The 21,126-nt window shown below is 54.4% G+C and overlaps 1 protein-coding gene across 7 annotated transcripts in view; it reads right to left on the bottom strand.

Annotated features, from left to right (window-relative positions):
• ZCCHC14 (zinc finger CCHC-type containing 14) overlaps positions 1 to 21,126 on the bottom strand; it is a 55,598-nt gene that overhangs the window by 4,376 nt on the left and 30,096 nt on the right. For 3 of the 7 annotated variants that reach the window (XM_054511213.2, XM_054511214.2, XM_045890607.3), the window contains exons 3-12: positions 19,078 to 19,151; positions 10,986 to 11,057; positions 8,092 to 8,201; positions 7,237 to 7,331; positions 7,100 to 7,154; positions 5,932 to 6,211; positions 3,912 to 4,003; positions 3,119 to 3,246; positions 2,097 to 2,237; positions 529 to 2,013 (exon numbers count right to left, since the gene is read on the bottom strand). In XM_054511213.2, the coding sequence (XP_054367188.2) occupies positions 529 to 2,013; positions 2,097 to 2,237; positions 3,119 to 3,246; positions 3,912 to 4,003; positions 5,932 to 6,211; positions 7,100 to 7,154; positions 7,237 to 7,331; positions 8,092 to 8,201; positions 10,986 to 11,057; positions 19,078 to 19,151 (2,532 nt within the window). Of the gene's footprint in view, positions 1 to 528; positions 2,014 to 2,096; positions 2,238 to 3,118; positions 3,247 to 3,911; positions 4,004 to 5,931; positions 6,212 to 7,099; positions 7,155 to 7,236; positions 7,332 to 8,091; positions 8,202 to 10,985; positions 11,058 to 18,021; positions 18,137 to 19,077; positions 19,152 to 21,126 lie in introns of all 7 variants that reach the window. The other 4 variants (XM_064580999.1, XM_045890608.3, XM_064580998.1 and 1 more) reach the window with 3 other exon arrangements.

Raw genomic sequence — 21,126 nt, 5'->3', positions numbered from 1 at the left:
CTCAGCGTGAGGACGGCCCACGGCCACCCCCAGCTGCCACCAGAGTCGTCTCTGACGCTCTCTGGGTGAGCGAGATGCACAGGCGGGTGTGGGGAGCCCAGGCCTGGGGCAACCGTCAAGCGCCCACACAGAGACCCGGGGGCTGTCCGGGCCGCGCGGCTCGGCTCCTCCTGCCTAGTCGCATGTCCCTTCCAAGGCCGCCCGCAAGAACCAACCTGCGGCACCGCCACAGCAGACGCGCACTTGAACTGGACTAGAGACAAAAGAGAGCAAGTGCAAGTAAGGGGTGGCGCGTGGCAGCACGGCGAGGTGACCCGGCGCCCCCCGCGCCGCCAGCCCGGCCCCCCGCGGGGAGCAGGCTGCGGTGCCCGCGCGGCCTCGAGGCCGAGTGGCGCTCTCGGGGGCCCGCCCGCCCGCCCAGAGCCCCACGCTCTTCCCCGCGGCTCTCGAGCCCCGGTTCCTGCCTAGGGCGCAGCGCTTGGCGGCGGTTTCCCCGCCGCGGGCAGCTCTGCGGCCGCCCCCCTTTACCTGGCCGATTGAAGTCCATGGACGGCTGCTTGCAGTCCTGAGCGCGGTGCCCGGTGGCCCCGCAGTTGTAACACGACAGGTGGCCGCTCTTCTTGTGGCCCGAGCCGCTGCTGCTGCCCGCCGGCCCCGGGGCCTGGTACGCGCCCGCCGCGCCCGCCAGGAAGCTCTGCAGGGGCGGCACGGCGAAGGCCGACGGGCCGCCCAGCACGGGCTCGGGGGCCACGCCGCCGCCGTAGGGCGGGTGCAGCACGGGGAAGGCGCCGCCGCCGTACTGCTGGGCGCCCACGTAGCCGCCGCCGCACACGGGGCTGAAGGGCAGGAAGGGGAAGGGGAAGACGGACGGCCCCGAGAACGGGTGCTGGAAGTAGCCGGCGTAGCTGACGGTCAGGCCGCCGGAGCCGCAGCTGCCGCTGCAGCCGCACGACGTGCACACGACGCAGCCGGGCGGCGGCGCGGGCGCGGGCGCGGGCTGCGGGGGCGCCGCCTGCTGCTGATGGTGGTGGTGGTGGTGGTGGTTCTGGGCGGGCGCGGCGAGGCTGCCCGGGGAGCCGCCGCCGCCGCCGCCCCCGCCGCCCCCGCCGCCGCCGCCGTAGAAGCCGCTGTCGGGCGCCGACGAGAGCGCGGGGCTGGAGCTGGGCGCCGGGCAGCCGGGCGCAGGGGCCACGCTGGCGAAGGCCGTGGGCGGGTGGCTGCTGGAGGCGGCGGCGCTGCTGCTGGCGCAGAAGCTGCCCTGCAGGGGCCCCACGGGCACACTGCCCATCGCAGAGAAGGCAGCTTTGGTGTTGGTGTACAGGGCAGTCCGGGGGCTTATTATTGCAGGGGGCACGCTTATTTGCACGTTACTCGAGCAGGGAGTTTGCCCGGAAACGGCAGAGTCCGCGGGGACAGAGGAGGACACCAGCAGCTTGATGGGTGGCCGAGCCACGTGGAAGACGGCGCTCGACGTCCCCGCGGCAGCCGTGCTCGCCTCCCCCGCCAGGGCCGCCTGCGGGGCCGGCTTCATCACCCTGTCCAGCGCAGCCGTGTGCACGACTTTGGCGCGGGGACCGAAGGACACGGCGGGCGACACGGAGCTGCTCTCGGCCAGGGCAGAGAGCACCTGCAGGGGCTGCTGGGCGGTGGGCGTGGGCGCTGCGTCCATCACGCTGTGGCCGAAGTTCTTGTCCACTTTGATGCCGCCTCTTGGTCCCGAGAGCTTACTCCTTTCTTCTAGAGACAGCAGCGAGTGCACGGAAGGCGGGAGGAGCTTCATGTCCGCGCCCCCCCTTTCCGACTTGTGCACGGAATTCAGCATCCGCATGGGTGCCAGGTGCGAGGCCGCGGCCATCATCTGGGGGGGGAGGGGGTGGTGGCCCGCCGGACCGGAGCCTGCCTCGTTCTGCACCGGGAGAACCTGGGCCGTGGGTCTGGCGGAACTTGAAGCGAAATGGTTCAGTAGCAGGATGGGCTTCTCCTTCTCCGAGCCCTCCAAGTGCATCTCCACACCTAGAGATGGAAACACAGCGGTCAGCACGGCGCCCCGGGCCAGGGCAGGGGCAGCAGGGCGCTCCCAGGACGGGCGTCCTTACGTCTGTCGTTCTCCTCGGCGCTGTCCGAGCTCTCTTCCCGGGCCTGCACCCCCATCGGGCTGGGTGAGGAGCTGGAGCATTCCGAGGAGCTGCCCTCCCGGGCCGTCTGGTGAGGGGGCTGCTCCACTTCTACCCGCAGCGCTGCGGAAGAGGGGCGCCGACAGGGGTCGCGCCGGCCAGTGTCTACCGCGCCCTCCCCACCCGCCTCGGCGCACACCCATCCCGCTGACCCGGGCACCAGCCCCGGGGAGGCGGGTGCTGTCACTCCTGCTTCAGACAGGACCCGGGGACTCGGAGAAAACAAGCTGCCCGAGGCTCCACTCACACCTCGGAGAAGAAGCGACAAGGGGCGCCCAGCCACCACGGTGCTACCAAAGTCATCTCCCAACACTGAGGGACACCCCATTTTACGAGGCCAAGGGATGGAAGACCCTTTTAGGCAAACAACCACTCAAAAGATAGACTGGCATGTTTTTCTCCCTGGCGTCCTGTCACTGGTGCTACTTCCACAGTGTAAAGAAAACCACGGGCCATCCGTCCCCGGCATCCGGCGCCCCGACTGCAGAGGCGAAGGCAGGGAGAGGAGGAGGGCGGCTAAGAGCCCAGGGCCCGCGGCTGCCAGGCGCTGCACGACAGGGAGGCTGCGCTCTCGCACTCTGGGGAGTTCCAAGGTGGACCTCTGAAGCAAGGACCTACAAGGACCTGTCTGCACCCTCCTGGGGAAGAAGCGTATCTTCATCTGTTTGGGGTACCTCTTTCTCTTTCCCTCTGGCCGTGCAGCTGCCGGATCTAATTCTCTTGCCCGAACAACTTCAGGTGAGTCACTGGTCTCTAGGTTCTAAACCAAATGTCCCTTCTGTTTTCTAATGGTGGAAATGATGAAAGCTAAAATAATGAGCAGTAACTGTAAATTCTAAAAATAGGCAAATGCCAAAAGGCTGTGTGTGGTCTGGAGTCTAATAACTATCCTCCAAAGGAGGAGCCCGCGATGCTCCCCTCAAGGCCACCCCGCCCTCACCCACCTGCAGCGTGGGGGCCTCGCACGGTCTGCACGGGCCCGACGTGGCTGGTGGGGGGGACGCGGGCCACTCCGCTGCTGGTGACCGGGGGTGGGGCTGTGGGGTTCAGGCACCGTTTCTCTGACTTCTCCCTGTGCCACAAGAGAGCACGTGAACGAGTGAGCGTTCAGGTCTTCTGCTAGAGAACGGTTGACTGTTGCCCAAGCTCTGCTCTCCTGCACAGATTCCATACAAAGGGGACCGCCCCCAGATACCCTCAGACATGGAAAGCAATGCATTCTGACTTGTCGGATTCGCTGCACAGGGCCCTTCCTAGCACACCCAAACCACATCGTAGAACTGTGAAAGCATTAATGAAGCTTTGATAAGCAATCAAAGTAATCCAATCAAGGGCATTTAGCTAAGTGCTCGCTAGCACCTGTTCAGTGCAGAGGCACTCTAAGAGCGACCCCCTGGCTGAACACAGGCCCATGAGACGACCCATCTCAGAATACCCCTAGGCCCCAGATGACCACTGGGATACTTACAACCAGCACAGTGACCAAAAAGAGGGAAGATTCCACACGTCCTCACCTTCCCTCTTTAAATAAAGCCCCCACACACTGCCTCCTGGCTGAAAGCCTCTCCTCAATGAACTCTCCTTTGTTCCGCTTCAGGTGAACTCTTTCACCTCCCAGGCCACCCGACAGTCACCCCACATTTGGGGGCCCTCATCCAATCGAGATACCCCACTTAGATACCACATTCAGTACATCAGGAATGAAAAGAAACAGACGTTTCGCAGTGTCACACTTACTTCTCCAGCTCCAGCTGAGTCTTGAGTTTTTTCTTTGCTCCCATTGTGAGGGATTCAAATTTATTTAGATCTTCCTCAGTAAGGCTCAGAAACTTGCACAGAAGAAACACATCATAAAGTTACTGAGAATCAATTAGGACTCTGAAAACAAAGAACTTGGAGTATAATTTAATAAACGTATTCTACCAGTAGCATCCACAAACAGATCAAACCTAATGGATAATAAAAGCCTTGGGAACAGGGGCGCCTGGGTGGCTCAGTCGTTAAGCGTCTGCCTTCGGCTCAGGGCATGATCCCGGGGTCCTGGGATCGAGCCCCGCATCGGGCTCCCTGCTCAGAGAGGAGCCTGCTTCTCCCTCTCCCATCCCCCCTGCTTGCTTGTGTTCGCTCCCTCTCTCGCTTACTCCGTCAAATACATAAATAAAATCTTAAAAAAAAAAAAAAGAAAAGAAAAAGCAGCCTTGGGAACACCAAAACAGTCCATTGCTAAATGATGTGGTGTCCCTCGTTCAAAACATGAAATGCTCACTTTCCATATGAGGCTCAGCGGCCACGCCCACTGGGCCTTCCGCACACGGCCTGGAGAAGACGGGGCACCTGGAAGGTCCGCACTATGCAGGCAGGTGACTAAGGAACATGTCCTGCAGTTTCCACTTCTACAGAGACTGGGTCTGTGGAAATGTCCCCCTCCTGTCCAGGGACCTACCCCCTGGGGTAAATGCAAGCTGTTTATCCTCCTCCAGAAAGGAGAACTCTTAACAGCTCTTCTGTCTCACAGTCACCGTCATTTTAGGGGCAAAGCAACTTTGTTGGAAAGCAAGTGACCCAGAAAAGCAGATACCACCTGCACCGAATGGCTAACTAACCCGGGGGTCTTATACCAAGCAGACACAACACTGGTTCGCATGACACTTCATAATGCGATGGTGATTTTATGGCTAAAATTCAACTCCTACATTACATTCAAACTTTTTTAAACTGATCATGAGACAAAGTTGGCAGTATCTATTGTTTTTTAGGATTTATGAATCCTAAGCCAAGAGTATTACAAATATACTTAAAAGCTTGATTTCTAGATTCAGTTGCAGATTTTTGGACAATAAGATGTTTATATAGATAAAAGCACCAAGTGATTGTATCCAGCAAGGGGCATCAGAGCTCAAACACCGCCATGAGTCACATTTAGTTTTCTCAGTGACACCAACACTTCAGAAATTCCAGAATTTTCTTTAACAACAAAAAAATGCTCATCAAAACTCTCTGTTGTAAAAAATAATTTCCAGGGAGCCTGGGTGGCTCTGTTGGTTAAGTGTCTGACTGCTGATTTCAGCTCAGGTGGTGATCTCAAAGTTGTGAGATCAGCCTTGGGGCGGGCTCTGCGCTCAGCAGGGGGTTTGAGATTCTCTCTCTCCCTCTGCCCCTCCTGCCACCCCCCTCTATCTCTTAAAAAATAAAACAAAAAACGAAACAAAAAACCAAAACTTTGTAGGGCTGCTTGAAAGACATAAAATTCATCTATTACTTTCAGCTGTATGACCGTCAATCAAGCCAGATGGTCAACGGGCTGCTCCCTCGCATGCAAGTATTTGGGCGCCTTGTAAAACAGGCCCTTCCGGCACTAAGTTCCTGTACGCGCACAGCCCAGGCCGAAGGGCATCTAACAAAGGGCGTGTGCGCACCAGAATTCACCATTTCTTCTGAAATGGCTGCTGGGGATACAATGTCCTTCATATCATGTAGAGTATCTAACCCATGAAGACCCCAGACTACCTTAAAAAAAAAAAAAAAGCTGTTTGTTTACAAGCAATCCCGTTCGAATTTTTGCTCTGGCGGCAGGGAGCCTTCCCACCCACATGCACCGCCGCTCCCCGGTGGGTGTGCAGGACGCCGGGCACACATACAGGCATCGACTAGCAGGCCACGGGATTCCCACATCGTGCACAGTCCAGACACCCACCTCAAGCCCGCTAGGAGCGAGGCAGAGGAAGACTGTGTGTGGCCTGCCCAGTCATCCGCATACCTTCTCCATGGTGAGCTGTTTGAAGACCGGGTAGTACTTGTGCAAGCGCAGCTTCCTCAGCCAGTCTAGGATCCCGTTCTGCTCCTGGGTCTGAGGGGCCTGCAGACTGGAGGGCATCAGGATGGCGGGCGAGCTGTCCATCTGGGCCCGGTAGGCCAACGCCGAGCCTGCACCCCCCGCGTGGGAGCAGTGGGGCAAGGCGGCCGAGCTGGCCGAGTGCGGCATGTGGTGCTGGGCGCCGCTCTGAGAGGAGGGGATGCCGGCCACGCCACACACAGGCCTGTGGGGACAGCAGACAGGTGGTTTTCCCGGGACCATGGCCTCCTTCCCGGACACACAGGTGGACAGTGGGCAGAAGCCGGCTGCCGTGTGCTGGGCTGCATCTGAGGCCACGCCCACTGCCAGCATCAGAGCCCTTTCCTGCCACTGCCCCCCCCCCGCCCCCCGGAGGCCTCTGTGGGTGTGCACGTGTCCATGGATGCGCACCCGTGCGTACGTGTGGCTGAGCTGCCCAGGCTCTGTTGTTCGATCATAGCATGATACTGAAAATCATACATTACAACTGACTCCTCGATCTTTAACGTCTGAATGAACTCTGTGAAAGGGAGTCCTAGCAGCAGGCTGGAAGAACACTCCGCATTCTGCTTTCCACCCTTGACCCTTCCGGCCCAGACTGCAAACCCGCACGTTCACGGTGCACTCCGTATGTAGCAGGCAAGGGGTAAAGGGGAGAGTCAGCACCGTGGAAGCCCGGACCACCTGACTGCATCTTCCCACAAGCGTGCGGGCGTGTTGCTGTCGGTGACGCTGGCCCACCTGTCTGTCACCCACTCACCATCAGGCCTCCTGCTGAGGGAGGACCCTGGGCACAGTCGCTCCCTGGGAGCTTATAGAAATGAAGCTTCTCGGAAATTCTGCTGCGCTAGGGTGCGCAGGGCCCGGAAATCGGCATTTGCAATAAGAGTCCTTGGGAATTCCAACTCCAGTGGCCCAGAGAACCACTTCTTTTTTTACATGGACAGATCGTAAACTGGAGTATCTCTATCCAAATCCCCTCACACTATTATTCAAGACTAAGACCAAAAATGACTTCACTCTACAAACATTTATACACAGGCAGAAGTAACCTCTATGCGGATGTGAAACGTGCTGGTTCCAGATGCCTCACCTTCCAGACACGCCCATCATGGTACCCACTTTAGAGAGGGAAGGGGTGCCAGGACCTGCAAGGTAAGATAAATGTCAGAAAGGTTACAGACTATAAAGATGTTTTTATCTTTACGTAATCACATTTCACAAACTCACTTGGACTTTGAAGCTGTTGGGTGGGAGATGAAGTGCTGAAAAATTTCTTAACGTGGTCATTTTTTAATACGTGAGAAGGTAATGAAGCCAAATACCTAAAAATTACACAAAGAGGTTTTATCAGCATTAAAATGGTTATTACCAAAAACTAAATCAGAGTGAAATTTTGATTTTCAGTTAAGAGAAATACCCATGACAGAAAAAAGTAAACAGAAGCACCACAACCCATATTCTCCCTGTTTCAATTCCACTCTTGTCTGATTCCTATCGTTTCCCGGGGCCCCTTCCACACGCCCACCGCATCACACCGTGGTGGGGGCATCGGGCTAGCACGAGAGCACAGTCGGGCCCCCTGAGGTCTCCTGCAGCGTGTGGCGACCGGGCTACACCCGACTCATCGGTGCCAGGATGCCGGGCCCGGACCCAGGAAGCAGGCCTGCCCCCTCTGCCCGCTGACCCATGCAGGGTGTGCTCAACGGCCAGGAGACATGGCTTATGGGACTTTACCGGGCCCTGGTTTTGTCCTGCAACAGTCTCAGCTTTCCACTACGGGACAGAAACAGTAATTGGATTTCATTTCCTCAGACCGTCAACATCACATGAAGTGGTGGCATGTACTGTGAAACTCCTTTATTCATATCCTCAAAATCATGCCTCTGTTACTAACTCTACCAAATTCTCCACAACTGATGAAAATCCCCAGGGACGCCCCAGAGACCCAGACCGCGGGGATGACCAGGCAGCTCAGGTGTGCACCCACCCCGCTCTGGCCACGCCACACATCGCCACACGGGCGGGCCCCACAGGGCACTGCTGGGGCTGCGTCCCTGGCCTGCAGGTGCGGGGCAGCCTTACCTCAGGTCCGCTTCCAGATCCATGTGGTTTCGCTCTACGTAAAAGGAATCTGGGCCAGCTAAGCAAGGAATGAACTTCTCCAGATTTTCTTCAGGGTACAGCTGGGGTAACTGAAAGAGATGGAAAAGCACTGGACGTCTGTCAAAATTCACTTGACATGGGCCTCTTCCAGTCGAGAGACGGGCAGCCACTAGATGCTGACCCTGTGCGGGACACTACAACCCACCTGCTCTCAGCTCTCTGGGGCTCTAATTCCACTCAGGATGTGGAAAGCCACAAAAAAACATCACTCCCACCACAACATCAGTAAAAACCTCCATAACCAACACGATCGTACCTATCCGTGAGCCCATCGGGAACTCAGCTGCAAGGTCACCACGTGAACTGAATTTCGAGAGGGACCTGCCCCTCCAAGGAGAGACAAGACACGGGACCCGTCTCCGCTGTGGCAGAACACGAGGAAGAGGTAGCCGCCATGCCAGCAGGCAGAAGAGTCAGAAGATGGACACTTCCCGTGGGCTGAGTGTGGGCCAGACTTCGGTCAGCCAAGAGCCCCAGACACAAGGGGAGTGTGCCCTCCTTCCCAAGCTCGCTTCCACAGGAGACTGGAGAGAGCCTCCAAGGCAGCGGAGGTGGGGGCTGGCTGCGCCTGGGGGCCCGGCAGGAACCCTATGCCTGCCCTGGAGCCTTCTCTAAATCCAAAGAGAAAGCCCTTAAGCCCCTGGGGGAGGGACAAAACTGCTCCTGCTCCCAGAGCCCAGGCAGACCCTCCATTTCTGGGGATGAGGCAGGAGCACTACTGTCCTGCCTCCGCGGAAGGGGAGGGAGTCCTCCTGGCACCTGGCGCTGGGCCAAGATGCCCTGCTTCTGGGGGAAGGTGCAAGCACAGCCGGCTGGCCCTGAGGAAGGGGCAAAAGCCCTCCTGGGCTGAGGATACTGCACCAGTACAAAGAGGAGGTCAACTGCTGCTGGGGAAGAAAGGGACAGGTATGCCGAGAAAGCCCCCAAGGGCCATGTGCCTGGGACTGAGGCTGGACCAGGAGCATGGAGAACACCTCATGCCCACCACAAGTCTGTCACCAGGCAACAAGTAAACGCAGTCTCCGCCGGGCGGGGGCGGGGCTGGGGTGGGGTGTGTGTCAACAGATCAGGGAGAGCCCCTCCGGGCCACGGACACATAGGACTGCTGAGGGCCAAGGGTGAAGCCAGACCACTGAGAGAAACTTCTGACACTTCTCCCCAGGCTCAAGGTGACAACCACCCTCCACTGGAAGAACCTGAAGCCCGTGGGGGTACTGGAGGTAACTAGCAGCAACAAAACCCAAACCCAGCTCAACTCCTGATCGGACCAAATCGAGGACCCCACTGAGGGCCTGAGAGAAACGGCAGCATGCCCATTTCAGGGCAGATACGCTGTTTCCCTCAGTCTCTACGTTTTCTAAACATGATGTCTAATATTCAATCAAAAAATTACAAGATACACACACACAAAAATAAGAGGGAATGAAAACTATTGTGAAGATAAACATCAGAGCCAAACTCAGAGATAACTGGATGTTGGAACTATTAGATAGGGATTATAAAACAACTATGATTAACATACTGAAAGATTTAGTGAAAAAATGGACAACATGCATGACAACAAATGGGAAATCTCAGCAGAGAGATGGAAACTTTATTAAAAGATGTGTCAAATGGAAAAGCTAGGAAAAACAAGAAACGAGAACAATAGAAAACCATGGTCCCAGAGATGAAGAACTTGGCACATAAAACAGGCTCAGCGGCAGCCTGGGCAGAGCTGTGGACTGGACGTCGGGGAGCCTGAGAACAGGGCAAGGGAAATCGTCTGACCGAAACACACAGCGAAAAGAGCAAGAAAAAAAAAAGGGCACTCAAGAGCTGTGGACAATGTCAAAGGTCCAGGTGCACAGAGTTCAAGTCCAAAGGCAGAGAGAGAGGGGGGCAGAAGAAGTATCTGAAGAGATAATGGGGAAGAATTCTCCAAAATTAACAAGAGACAACAAACCAGGTATCCAGGAAGGTCAGAGAACACAAAGCCAGGTGAGCATGAAGCACCCAGTGGGGTCAAAGTTTGCGCCCGTGTTAGTGCAGTCCAGAGCAATGGGTGTTCTATAAACGAGAGGCTAGGCACGCAGGAGAGGAAATGTAGCGTCCTCCGCGTCACAGACAAAAACGTGAATTCCGGGGGGGGGGGGGGGGACCAGTAATCCCAGAAAGCATGGCTGACAGGCCAAGAGGAGAGGCATGAGCAGACAACTTCTGAATAGGCTTTTAAAATACGATCCATCCACTGGATTTTCTCCTACAGGATTACATCCTTGATTTTATAGTGAAAACGTTAAGATTCGCTTTGGAGACACTTTTGATATGTCCCTCCATGAGACAAAGGGGACGAATTAAGATGCTTTGGCTAGCAACAGCGGTTCACTGTGATGGCCCGGGCCAGTGGACTGCAAACACATTGTAACCGTGGAGGTGTGCATGTATGTATGTATGGACACACGTCTAAGTGGGCAAAGCGGTATTCATTTAGCAGTGGAACCTTTTGTTTGGATGACGTTTGTTGACGCCATCAGAAAATGAAGAGGAAAACCCAGCATGTCCAACAGATCGAGCTGGGACTGGACTCTCTCTCAGTCTCTCTGCAGAGTAACCGAAGCAAACACCCTTCAGCCGCCTGTGCGGGTCACAGCGTCCTGCCTCTTCTCATTCTCAACAACTGCAAGGAGCGGGGATCGTGGCACCGAGGACCATGTTTTTATGGTCATGCACGAATTACTTGTTCTGCCAGCTGAAGGAAGCAATCCACTGAAATCACTCTGCAGTATTATCGAGAGCCTTTTAATTTTTATAAGAGCCCTTAATCACCTTACCTTTGAAATAAATTCAGTCACTTCAGAGGAAGATTTGGTTACTGATGTTACTGAAGAATCAGACCACAAGACCTTAAAAACAAACAAACAAACAAACCTTAAAAACAGACGCCACGTACGTCCCTCACAACACACCTGTCCAGGGAGTCTCCACGGGCACAGGTGCAGTGAGCGTGCTGAGCCCTAAGTGTGGTGCACCTGCTGGATGGGGTAGTTACACATCCCCCGACTCGTGAGAGAAAAGTTCACGTAACTCAAGTCCTTTAAGGCTTCGCTTCCTGTTTTGTGCCATTATTCAAATATCACCAAATGACTCAAGCATGGAGTCTGAGGCTTGCTCCACAAACTTGTACGCAGCCACCGACAATCACGACTGCGTGTGTGTGCCCGGGCACACTGTCCTCAAGGGGACCTCCTTGCTGCTGAAAATGAGACAAGGCCCCCGCCCTCGGGAACCTGACAGAACGGGGGCCGGGGCAGTTGGCACCCAGGGAGCGGCCAGGGTGCAGGCTGGGGCGGAAACCTTCCGGAGAGAGCAGCAGGAAGGGCTCTCTGCAAGCAGCCCCGCAGTGCTGGGCGTGCCCGAGACCCGAGCACACGGCTGCGTTTCCGCGCTGCGTGTGGCGGGCGGGAGGCCTCGTGTCATCACCGCGTCCCAGCCAGTCCCCCTACATGATGGACTGCAGGCGTCCTGGGGGGACGTCTCCTCCCTCCGTCTTCCCGGTGCTTCTCCAGTGTTTCCTGACCACCTTGGGGCGCTGAGGACTGGTGGGGGGCGTGCCGCACTCAGACACGGGAGCGGGGCCGGGAAGCAGGGAATCCACTGCAGCAAGAGGCGAGCAGGGGCGAGGCGGGAGGGCCACCAGAAGGGTGAGACTGGGAAGCAGGAACTTGGCCCTCAGATCCAGAAGAAGCCACCAGAGGGCCTCAAGTCACGAAGTAAAACGACCAAAAAGAAAGCGCTGTATTCGCAGTGATGGAGCAGACGGAGCGTGGCGGTTTGGAAGACCCCGCTGCTCCCGCCACCTGTCCGCGCCTTCTGAGAAACAGCCTACTGTGGCTGCCGATGGACCCAACGTCCCCTTTCCTCTGCTGAACCCCACACGTGTCCCTCCCGTCCCCACAGCTGCCGCACCACGAAACCACCACCACGGTGGCTGTCTCCTTGAGCTCCCGGGAAACGCAAGCCAGCAGAGGAAAGGGAATCCTCCCCGATCTCTGAGTTCGGGGCGCCTGGGGCTCACTGATGCGGCAGTGCTGGTGCTCCTTGAGTGAACGGGCCTCGCCGCCCAAATGGACCTACACCAAGCTGCAGACCCCAACCTGCTTTTGTTGGAGACAAATCTCACCAACAGCACTGAGCACAAGTTCGGGGCAAGTTGCTACCCAAGGAAACCCCAGCACCATCTAGGATGAAAGGCAGAAACTTTCTGGTCTTTAGATGTTGGACCCCAAGCACTGCTGACATCTTGGGCTGGTCACGGTGCAGCACGTGGTGGAGGATTTTTGTTTTCCCTGTGACTCTTAAACCCAGATCAAAACCCAACTCTCTTCTCGTGCACATTCACGTAGCACAAATGCACCTTAAAGCCCACAAAAGCACGAACCCCAACGTCCAAGCTGCGCGCGCAGCACAGACGTATCGTGCTATGCTCAAACAGACAACCTGCTTCCCCAACAACAACGTGCTTCCAACAGGCACCAGCACTCCAGGCCGCCAGCTCCCGATGCTTTACTTGTCCTTCCAGACTCCAGTCTGAACAGACAGAAAGCGAGGGCTCACTCCCGGGACGCACCACACTGTGCGGCGGGCCCGGGCTTCCTCACGCTCACCCTCGGCCTCACCCGCCAGGCCAGGCACCTGCACCAGAGGAGGGGACAGGCCCAGGAGGGGCCCGGACACAGAAGAGCCTCACGGCGTGCTTCGTGCTACACACGCGTCCCGCCAAACCCGAGGCGGCACCAACCGTGAGCGACCCCGTTATGTTACGTACCGCCAAGAAAAAAGCTGCCGAATAAATGATGGCAGTGTGGTTTCCTGTCACTTGTACCTGTTTGAAGAGCTGCACAGCCTCACTAAGCCAGACCGTAAAATACCCTAAGTGTACACAAAAAGCAAAACATGCACAAAACAGATACTTAGGACGACGTCACACTACATCTCAGTCCTCTGACTCACTTGACAGCTCCATCCCCAATGTCCCCGGGTCACCCACAGCACTCTACTCTGGAGCACGTGGAGCAGAATGTTCTCTCTGCCCAGGGAGCAGCCCAGCCAGAGGCCCTGCCCACGACTCCTGCCGCACCACGGACGTGAGCCGGCAGCCCAGCACCAGAACATCCAGCACCGGCCTCGAAGAGCTCAAGGCAGCCAGGCTGAAACACAGACCATAGTTTTAAAAAACTAAAAACTACCAATATTCTCGGTGATCTAAGAGAAGAAAAGCATAGCCAAGAACAGGATGCTATGAAAAAAGAATTGTCAGAGAACAAGTATTCTTTGAAACTGAAACCAGGACAGGGGTGAAAAACCCCACTGATGAAGGGGAGAGATGACGCAGTCCTCCCTCGAGTAGATCGAAATATCAAAAGGAGAGAAAACAGAGAAAAAAATCAAACAAAGGACCAGGCCAATATGAGGTCCAATATGCAGACAGCCGGAGTTCCAAAGCAAGCAAACAGAGAAACACAAAGCAGAGGAAACCAAAAGGGAAGATTCAGGACAGGGCCCCCAGATTATGGATGTGAGTTTTCAAGTTAAAAGGGCCCACTGAGTGCCAGCACAGTGATGAAAACAGACCCACAGCCAAGCATGGGTGAGCGGTATGCAAACACCCAGGACTGAGGAAACCGTCCAAAGTGCCAGAGCTCAGGACCAGGAGGCGGGAAGTCAGCAGAGCATCGGATCCCTGAGGAAGAACGACGCCCAGCCTCCGCCTGTGTTCTCAGTCACACTTGGGGGGGGGGGGGGCATGTCCAGACATGGAAGGCCCCAGAAGTAGGACCTCCCAAGTGCCCTTTCTAAGAAGCTACCAGAAAGAGGGCGACGTAAGACCCGAGAACAGGGGATGGCGCCTGTAAGGAGGGAGGGGCCGTGCGGGTGGGGATGAAGGGGAGAGCTGGGGCTCACCGAGGGCCATCGGGTCCACGTGGCAGCAGAACCACAGGGCGCTGGGCCTGTCCGAGCGCAACGGGGGTACTTTCAGACAATCACAGGACTTTTGGAGTGAAGTCATTTCTAAGAACTTGTCCCTAAGCAAAAAACAAACCAGCAAACACAGAGACGACTCGAGGGAAAGCCCTGAGCATGCACCATGTGGCTCCAGGATCAGCAACCCTCACGCAGTCACTCGAACATGCGCGTCAAAACAAACAGTTCCCTGCTCTCTTGGCAATGTTCGCAGGATTACTGCACTCTCAATTCCGCAAGAACAGCTGATGAAAACACAAACTAAATTAAAAGAATAGTTGTTAAGACTCATCTTTGCTAATGGCAGTAAGATATTCAGAGCAGTTAAGATTATTTTGAGATGAAAACATAAAACTTTCAAGGAAAAGATAGAGCACTAAAGTAAATGCGATGCCTGGGTTCTTCAGAAAGAATGGTTTTGACCGGCACTGTTCTCCAGTTCTTTCCAAGTTGCTGAAATTCTACAGTCTAGGAGGTGCCTCAAGGGGTTGGGACATCTTCTGGTATTTTCCCTCTCTATCCTTCACTTTGAACAGGAAATCATTTTACTAAAATAAGTTTTACTCATTCCAGTTTTTCAACAGTGAATCTGGGAAAACTGGTAACATCTGGACACTCCACATGTGCGTACTTGCAAGCTGACTCTGTGTGCAGCCTCTGGCTTCCTGCGCCCTGATGTGGCTCCTCAGGAACCAGTATGGAGCGGCTCCGACTCCAGTGAAAACACAACCAACCCCATGGAAAAGAACAGGAGGCGCAGACTCCTATTTGCAGTACATGTTTACATACGAGAAGCATCTCACTTCAGCTACGTAGGCTTTCCTATAAAAGAAGCCTTTCATTTGTTCCCCTGGAAAACACTGATCCATAAAAAGTGAAACTAGAGATAAAGAGGACCGAGGAAACGGTGGGCAGAGGCCACCTGCCCCTCCGGAGCCAGGGAGGCCGGCAGGAGAGAGGTTTCTCTGCGTCTCCCTCTGCGGCCAGCACAGCCGTCCCATCGCGGCCCAGGATGGCCGGCGCTTCTAGAAGGTGCTTGATGGCTCTGGTCCCAGTATGGTAGCTGTTTACTTCCACATACTTAAAGCATGTGGACACATACTTTAACACATCTCTGGGTTACTTAAAGGACAATTTATTTAATCTTCATTAATTAGGGTTCTGTGGACAAAAAGCAAGGCTTAATCCTAGGTGACCTTTTTTTTTTTTTAAAGTTGTACTGAGTGCTAAAGGACGATAAACCACGCCTATCCAAAGGGCATAATGTGCTAAGTCTGGCCATATGTTTACATCCAGGAAACCATCACTCCCATCAATACCACGAATATGTCCATCACCCCCAAACATTCCCTCCTCCTCTCCCCAGGAAGCCACTGTGTGCCTTCTCTCACTATAGACAGTTGGTGTTTCCTACAATTTTATGTAAATGGGCTCACACCATATATCCTTTGTGGCAAAGGGTCTGGTTTTTTTCACACAGCGCAATTGTCTGAGTTTTCTCCACGTTGCTAGTGTAACAATAGCTCAGTCCTTTCCACTCTGGGTGGTCTTCCACGGTGTTTCCAGAACCACCACGGGTTTATCCATTCTCCTGCGGACGGACACTCAGGGTGGTCCGCCGTATCAAGCTGGCGTGAACACTCACGTACAAATCTCCATGTGATCAAACGCTTTCCTTTCCCGTCGATTAATACCTAGTGGTAGAACTGATGGGTCATACTTTAGGGAAAAGTTTAGCTCTCTATAAAACTGCCAGACAGCCTGGCAAAGAGGCCGTAGCCCTGAGTACATGCTCCGGCCGCCGGGGAGAGTCCCAGCGCTGCTGTGCGCCGTCTCCAGCTGTAGCCGTGCTGCAGGCCCGCAGCGCCATTGGTCACGGTCCTAATGACTGGTGGGGCCGGACATCTGCTCCCGTGGGGTGTGCGCCCTCCAAACGTCAGTTCCAATCTTTGGCTCATTTTTTACTGGGTTGCTCTCTTATAACTGAGTGTTGAGAGTCCTTTATCTACTTGGGATGAAAACTGTCTATCAAATATGTAACGTGCAAATGTCTCCTAGTCTGCATCCTGTTCGGCCGTCTCCTCACCCTCAGGGTGCCTTTCCAGGAGCAAGTTCGATACTCCGATCAAGTCTCACGTATTCATTTTGTCTTTCACGGATCATGTTCTTGGTGCCATAGCAGAGAAATCTCTGCCTAGCCACACAGTCTTGAAGGCTCTCTTCCAGAACTTTTATCAGTTTAGGTTGTACACTTAGGACTATGATCAGTTTTGACTTAGTTTTCTATGTGAGGTGAGAGGTTTGGTCAAGGGTTCCAGAGCCATTTGTTGAAAAGACCGTCCTTTCTCCACGGAACTGCTGGCCTGTCAATCGGCCACTGACCCGTGAGTCTAACTCTGGACTCTGTGCTCCGACCTGCTGACCGGTGCCCCACGCTCACGGCGACCCCATGCGCCAGTGTCCCTGTAGTCTAATGGCGAGTCTCCGAGACAGGCAGTGTGCAGCTTCCAACTTTATTCTTCTTCTCAAAACTGTTTTGACTACTCTGTTGTTCTTTCCATATACGTTTTAGGGCTAGCTTGTTGATTTCTAAGACAGAAAATTCCTGCTGGGGCTTATTTTTGAGGCTAGTCATTTCCAACGATAGCAGGTGAGTAGTTAGGTGGGCCCGCCACTGTCCTCGGGCCGCCTGCCCTCAGCTCTCCTCTCTCCGGAGCATGTCGCTGGCGGGAGCCCCCGCACTTACACTCCCCAATGTGCACAGCCTCCCTCGCATGACACAGGTCTCCAGCCTGACACGTGAATGGCAGCCATCAGCAGCACCCTCCCAGCCCCACACAAAACAAGCACACGGTTGAAGCTGTGCAAATGAACAGTGTTTTGGAATAACAAGGTCAAAACATATTTTTTTTTAACGTCGATCCTATCTTTCCTTTGCGCCTCGAGTTACCATTCAACAAACACAGTTTGGGCTGGAGTCCCTCAGGGCATATCCAGTTAGTACCCCAAGGGGCGCCTGGGTGGCTCAGTCAGTTAAGCGTCTGACTCTTGATTTCGGCTCAGGTCATAATCTCAGGGACTGAGCCCATGTCTGGCTCCGTGCTGAGCATGGAGTCAGCTTGAGATTCGATCTCTCTCTCTCCTTCTGCCCCTCCTCCCACTCATTCACTCTCGCAAGTAAATAAAATCTTAAAAAAAAGAAAAGAGAAAAAGTACCCCAAAAGAAAAACTAGTTTGGACTTCTGGGTTAGAGAGGAATGCTCACTTTCCTAAACACAAGAATACTTCTGTCAGTTATCACTTCAGGAAAAGTAAGAATCGCAGATAACCAAAGCTTTTGCTTTAAGTCTTAAAACACTTCAGCTCACCCACTGGGGTAGAAACACCTTCAACTACACACCTCACCCTTTGTGACAGCATCGACACCAGGGGCACTCCAGAGTCCAGGGCCGCAAGCTCAGGGCTCCCGGCTCCTTTTGGAGTTGTGCAGCTTGCTTGCAGAGCACTCAGGCCACCGTGTCCCCGTCCTCACCAGCCTGTTGCCTCCCCACTCCTAACGTAACTCCCACCTCCTCCGAAAGGCCACGAGAGGCCAAGTGTGTATTTTGCCAAAGCTCACGTCTTCAGAGAGAAGCTGCAGGCAGTCACACCAGCCAGAGTCACCACATCTCACACTGTACAAGCCCAGGCTGTAGGCCCGAGGACGGGCTGAGTGGGGCCCACCCCCCAGAATGGCTCAGCCGTGTGGAGGCGGATGATCGCGAGGGGAGGTCCGGCCGTGAGACCCAGAGCATGGTGGAGGGAAAACAACATGCTCAGGGCTCTAGGGACCTGCTAGGCTCCCACCTCTACGAGGCCTTGAAGGTGTTGGGATTCCAAGGTTCTCCGGGTGCTGAGACCTGGGTGCTGGTCACAAGTTTCGACAGCCTCCAAAACCTTAGGTGAGTCTTTCCCGAACGTTCTGAAGACACATGCATAGCGAAACAAGGGATTCTCACAATGCAGTACACCCTCCGAATCAAATGAAGATGTTACCCTTTTAGTGGTGAGACTATTTAAAGTATTTCGATGCATCTATACCCTCTGGAAAGTTAGTGAACCACACACAGCATCAGAGCATACAAACTAGATACGAACCAGAAGCTTTTACTCCTGAGAACACTCCCTAGTAATACAGGAAGCAGATTTCCCTTATCAATCAGTGTTCAGGCACATGGTCAAAGGAGAACCTCACACAACATGACAGCCAAGTAACAGAACCCTGGGGATATGGCCAGCCAGGATACATTTCCCAGCCTCCTCTGCAGCTAAGCAGGACCAAGAAACTAAGTTTGGGTCAACAAAACATAAATGGAAATGTCTAGTGGCCGCTTTCAGGCCGCTTTTCCTTAAAAGAGAGAGAGAAGTAAAATTTTCCCTCCTCTTCATCCTGTGTCTTGCTACCTGGAATGAAAACGTGAGGACCTGCGCCCTGGCTACTACCCTGGACCATGAGGCTGAGGGCGCACACCCCAGGGATATCAAGGCAGTCAACTGGGGGGAGCCCAGGCCCCCAAGGGCCTCATGGAGCACAGCTCCCGGCACACTGTGAGGCCGCTGAGCCACGGTTCCTGGGGGCCTCCAATCCTCATATGCCGTGCGTCTCAATTTTCACACGGTGTCCCTGTGTCAGCCGACTGTGGTGACCGAGCAGTAGCAGCCGAGCACGCCGGTCTAGACCACGCTCAGCACACAGGCTCTCGGGAGACTGCCCGCCCGTGGCCCAGGCCCGGTTTTCTGCCTCCCACAGCACTCACTGGTAGAGCCCATCTTCCACTTAGATCAAGCTAAGTATCTACTCATGGCAAATGTTTCCTTCCTACCCCTCAGAGGAGAAAAGGGAAAAAAAACTTGGCATCTTACCTCAAAGGAACATTCAACATTTCTTTCACTTTTTTTGTGAGATAATCCCTTCAGGTCTATCTTTTCAACACTCACTGTAAAAGCAAAAAACAACAACAACAACAAACAAAATTATAAAAATGAAATAAAACCTTGGGGCACATATTAGTTAGCATTTGATATTTTAGCAATTTTCAAAACGAGGCTTCAGATGCCGGCGCCGCTCGCTCTCCTCTGCCGAGTGCTCGCCTGGGAGGAGGGGCGGAAATGGAAAGCAGAACGCTGTCACACTCGGGAACGGAGGGGAATTTAAAAGCGGAACAGGAAAAAAAAAAAAAAAAAGGCCAAACATGAAAACAAATCATAGAAAAGGAAGAGAACGGTCCTTGGAAAAAGAACAGGAGTTGATGGGAATGCACGAGGGTACAGACCCCAATTATGAGGGCAGATGTGGTAGGATCTGCTCCGACCTCGGGAAAATTCCACATTGTCGGCTGTGACGGTGTCACGGTCCTGTGACAGGGCCCGGCTGGCGGTAGTCAAGGCAGCACGGAAGGCTCCTAGCGCTGCCTCTGAAGAGCAGAACGGGGAGTCCGGGGCCGCAGCGGCCCAGCGCCAGCGCCGCAGGGGACAAAGCACGGCCCCAGCCCCCGCGCGACAGGTCCTGCTCTGCCCTCGAACTCACAGGGCTGCATCCTGTGTCTCCTCAGAACCAAAAGGGTACAGTTAAGTTCTTACGCACTTAAACTACAGTATGAAAATGCAAATATCTGAGCACAAACATTTGCTGAAGATAAAACAGCCACTTACAAACGTGATGCCCGTTCCAAAGTCGAAAACCACACACACGAAGGTGTGCACGTCCTATTTCCAATTCAAATGAGAATGTTTCTCAAGTGCTAACGGGACGGATTCCTGGAGGGTCTATGTTGTCTGCAGACACGGACAGTCCAGTCACCCCCCTATGCAGTGAACGAGCAGAGTCCACGACAGACGAGGGGCTTCAGTACGTGCGTGTTACACACGTCTTCCTCCATGTCAGTTTTCACAGCCCCAGAGAGTCCATGGCCACAAACCTAACTGTCCAAGGGGAAGCACTTAACAGAACCTCTGAAACTATTAAGCTCCATGTCCTGCAGACGCCCAGCGTCCTGGCCTGGCCTGCCACACCGGCATCTCCCAAGGTCTTCTCCAAGAACACCGGTGCTCTAAGATGTTCAAGGGCACCCCCAGAAAGCTTCACGGTCAAAAAGCTCAGAGGAAAAAATCTAAGACTTTCTGGTAGACTGTCTTTTACATTAGAATATTAAAGGCTCTGAGCAGTCCTGAAATGAACAAGTCTATTCTTATTAACAATTCCCCAGTTTTGGGGGCCACAGAACTCTTTCTTCCCCTCCCGTGTACAGACCTCCCAGAGAACAACAAACCACTCTGTGCAACGTGCTTCGGGGAAGGTTCTAACCCTGCAACGCCCAACACCACAGCCACTAACCACATGGGACTATTTACATTTGTATTAATTACAACCGAACAGAATCAAAAATCCACTTCTTTGGTTGCAGTAAGCCCATCCTAAGTGCTCCACAGCCAGATGGGGCTAGTGGCTGCCATGCTGTGCAGTACACAGAACATTCGGTCATCACAGAGACTTCCACTGGACAGCGCGGGTCTAAGCGGGGCTGGCCAACTGGAGGCTGCCCTGGGCCTGCTTGTGTAAACAGCTTCGTTGGCACGCAGCCACGCCTTTTGTTTACCTACTGTCAGTGGCCGCCCTCCACCCCACGACAGCAGAGCCCAGCCATTGTGCCAGAGACCCTATGCCTCCCGAAGCCAAAAATATTTACTATCTGGATCTGTGCAGAAAAATATGCGATCCCTGCTCTAAAACCAACAAACCTGCTCACTCACCAACATGTCCTATCAGATTCCTACTGTGCGCAAGGTCAAATTCTAGGGGCTGTGAACAGAGCAGCGAACGTGACAGATGGGTCCTCACACTCGCAGAGGTTACTGGCTGTTTCGGGGAAGACCCTTCACCTGCTAAACGGTTCTCTCTGAGGCCTCCCTAAT

The sequence above is a fragment of the Mirounga angustirostris genome, unplaced genomic scaffold, assembly GCF_029215605.1.
Source record: "Mirounga angustirostris isolate CCGP_5_RB_7025 unplaced genomic scaffold, mMirAng1.0.hap1 SCAF_16, whole genome shotgun sequence".
Taxonomy (NCBI): Eukaryota; Metazoa; Chordata; class Mammalia; order Carnivora; family Phocidae; genus Mirounga; species Mirounga angustirostris.
The sequence above is the reverse complement of the archived record's forward strand: the minus strand, read 5'-3'. Positions and strand labels throughout refer to the sequence as shown.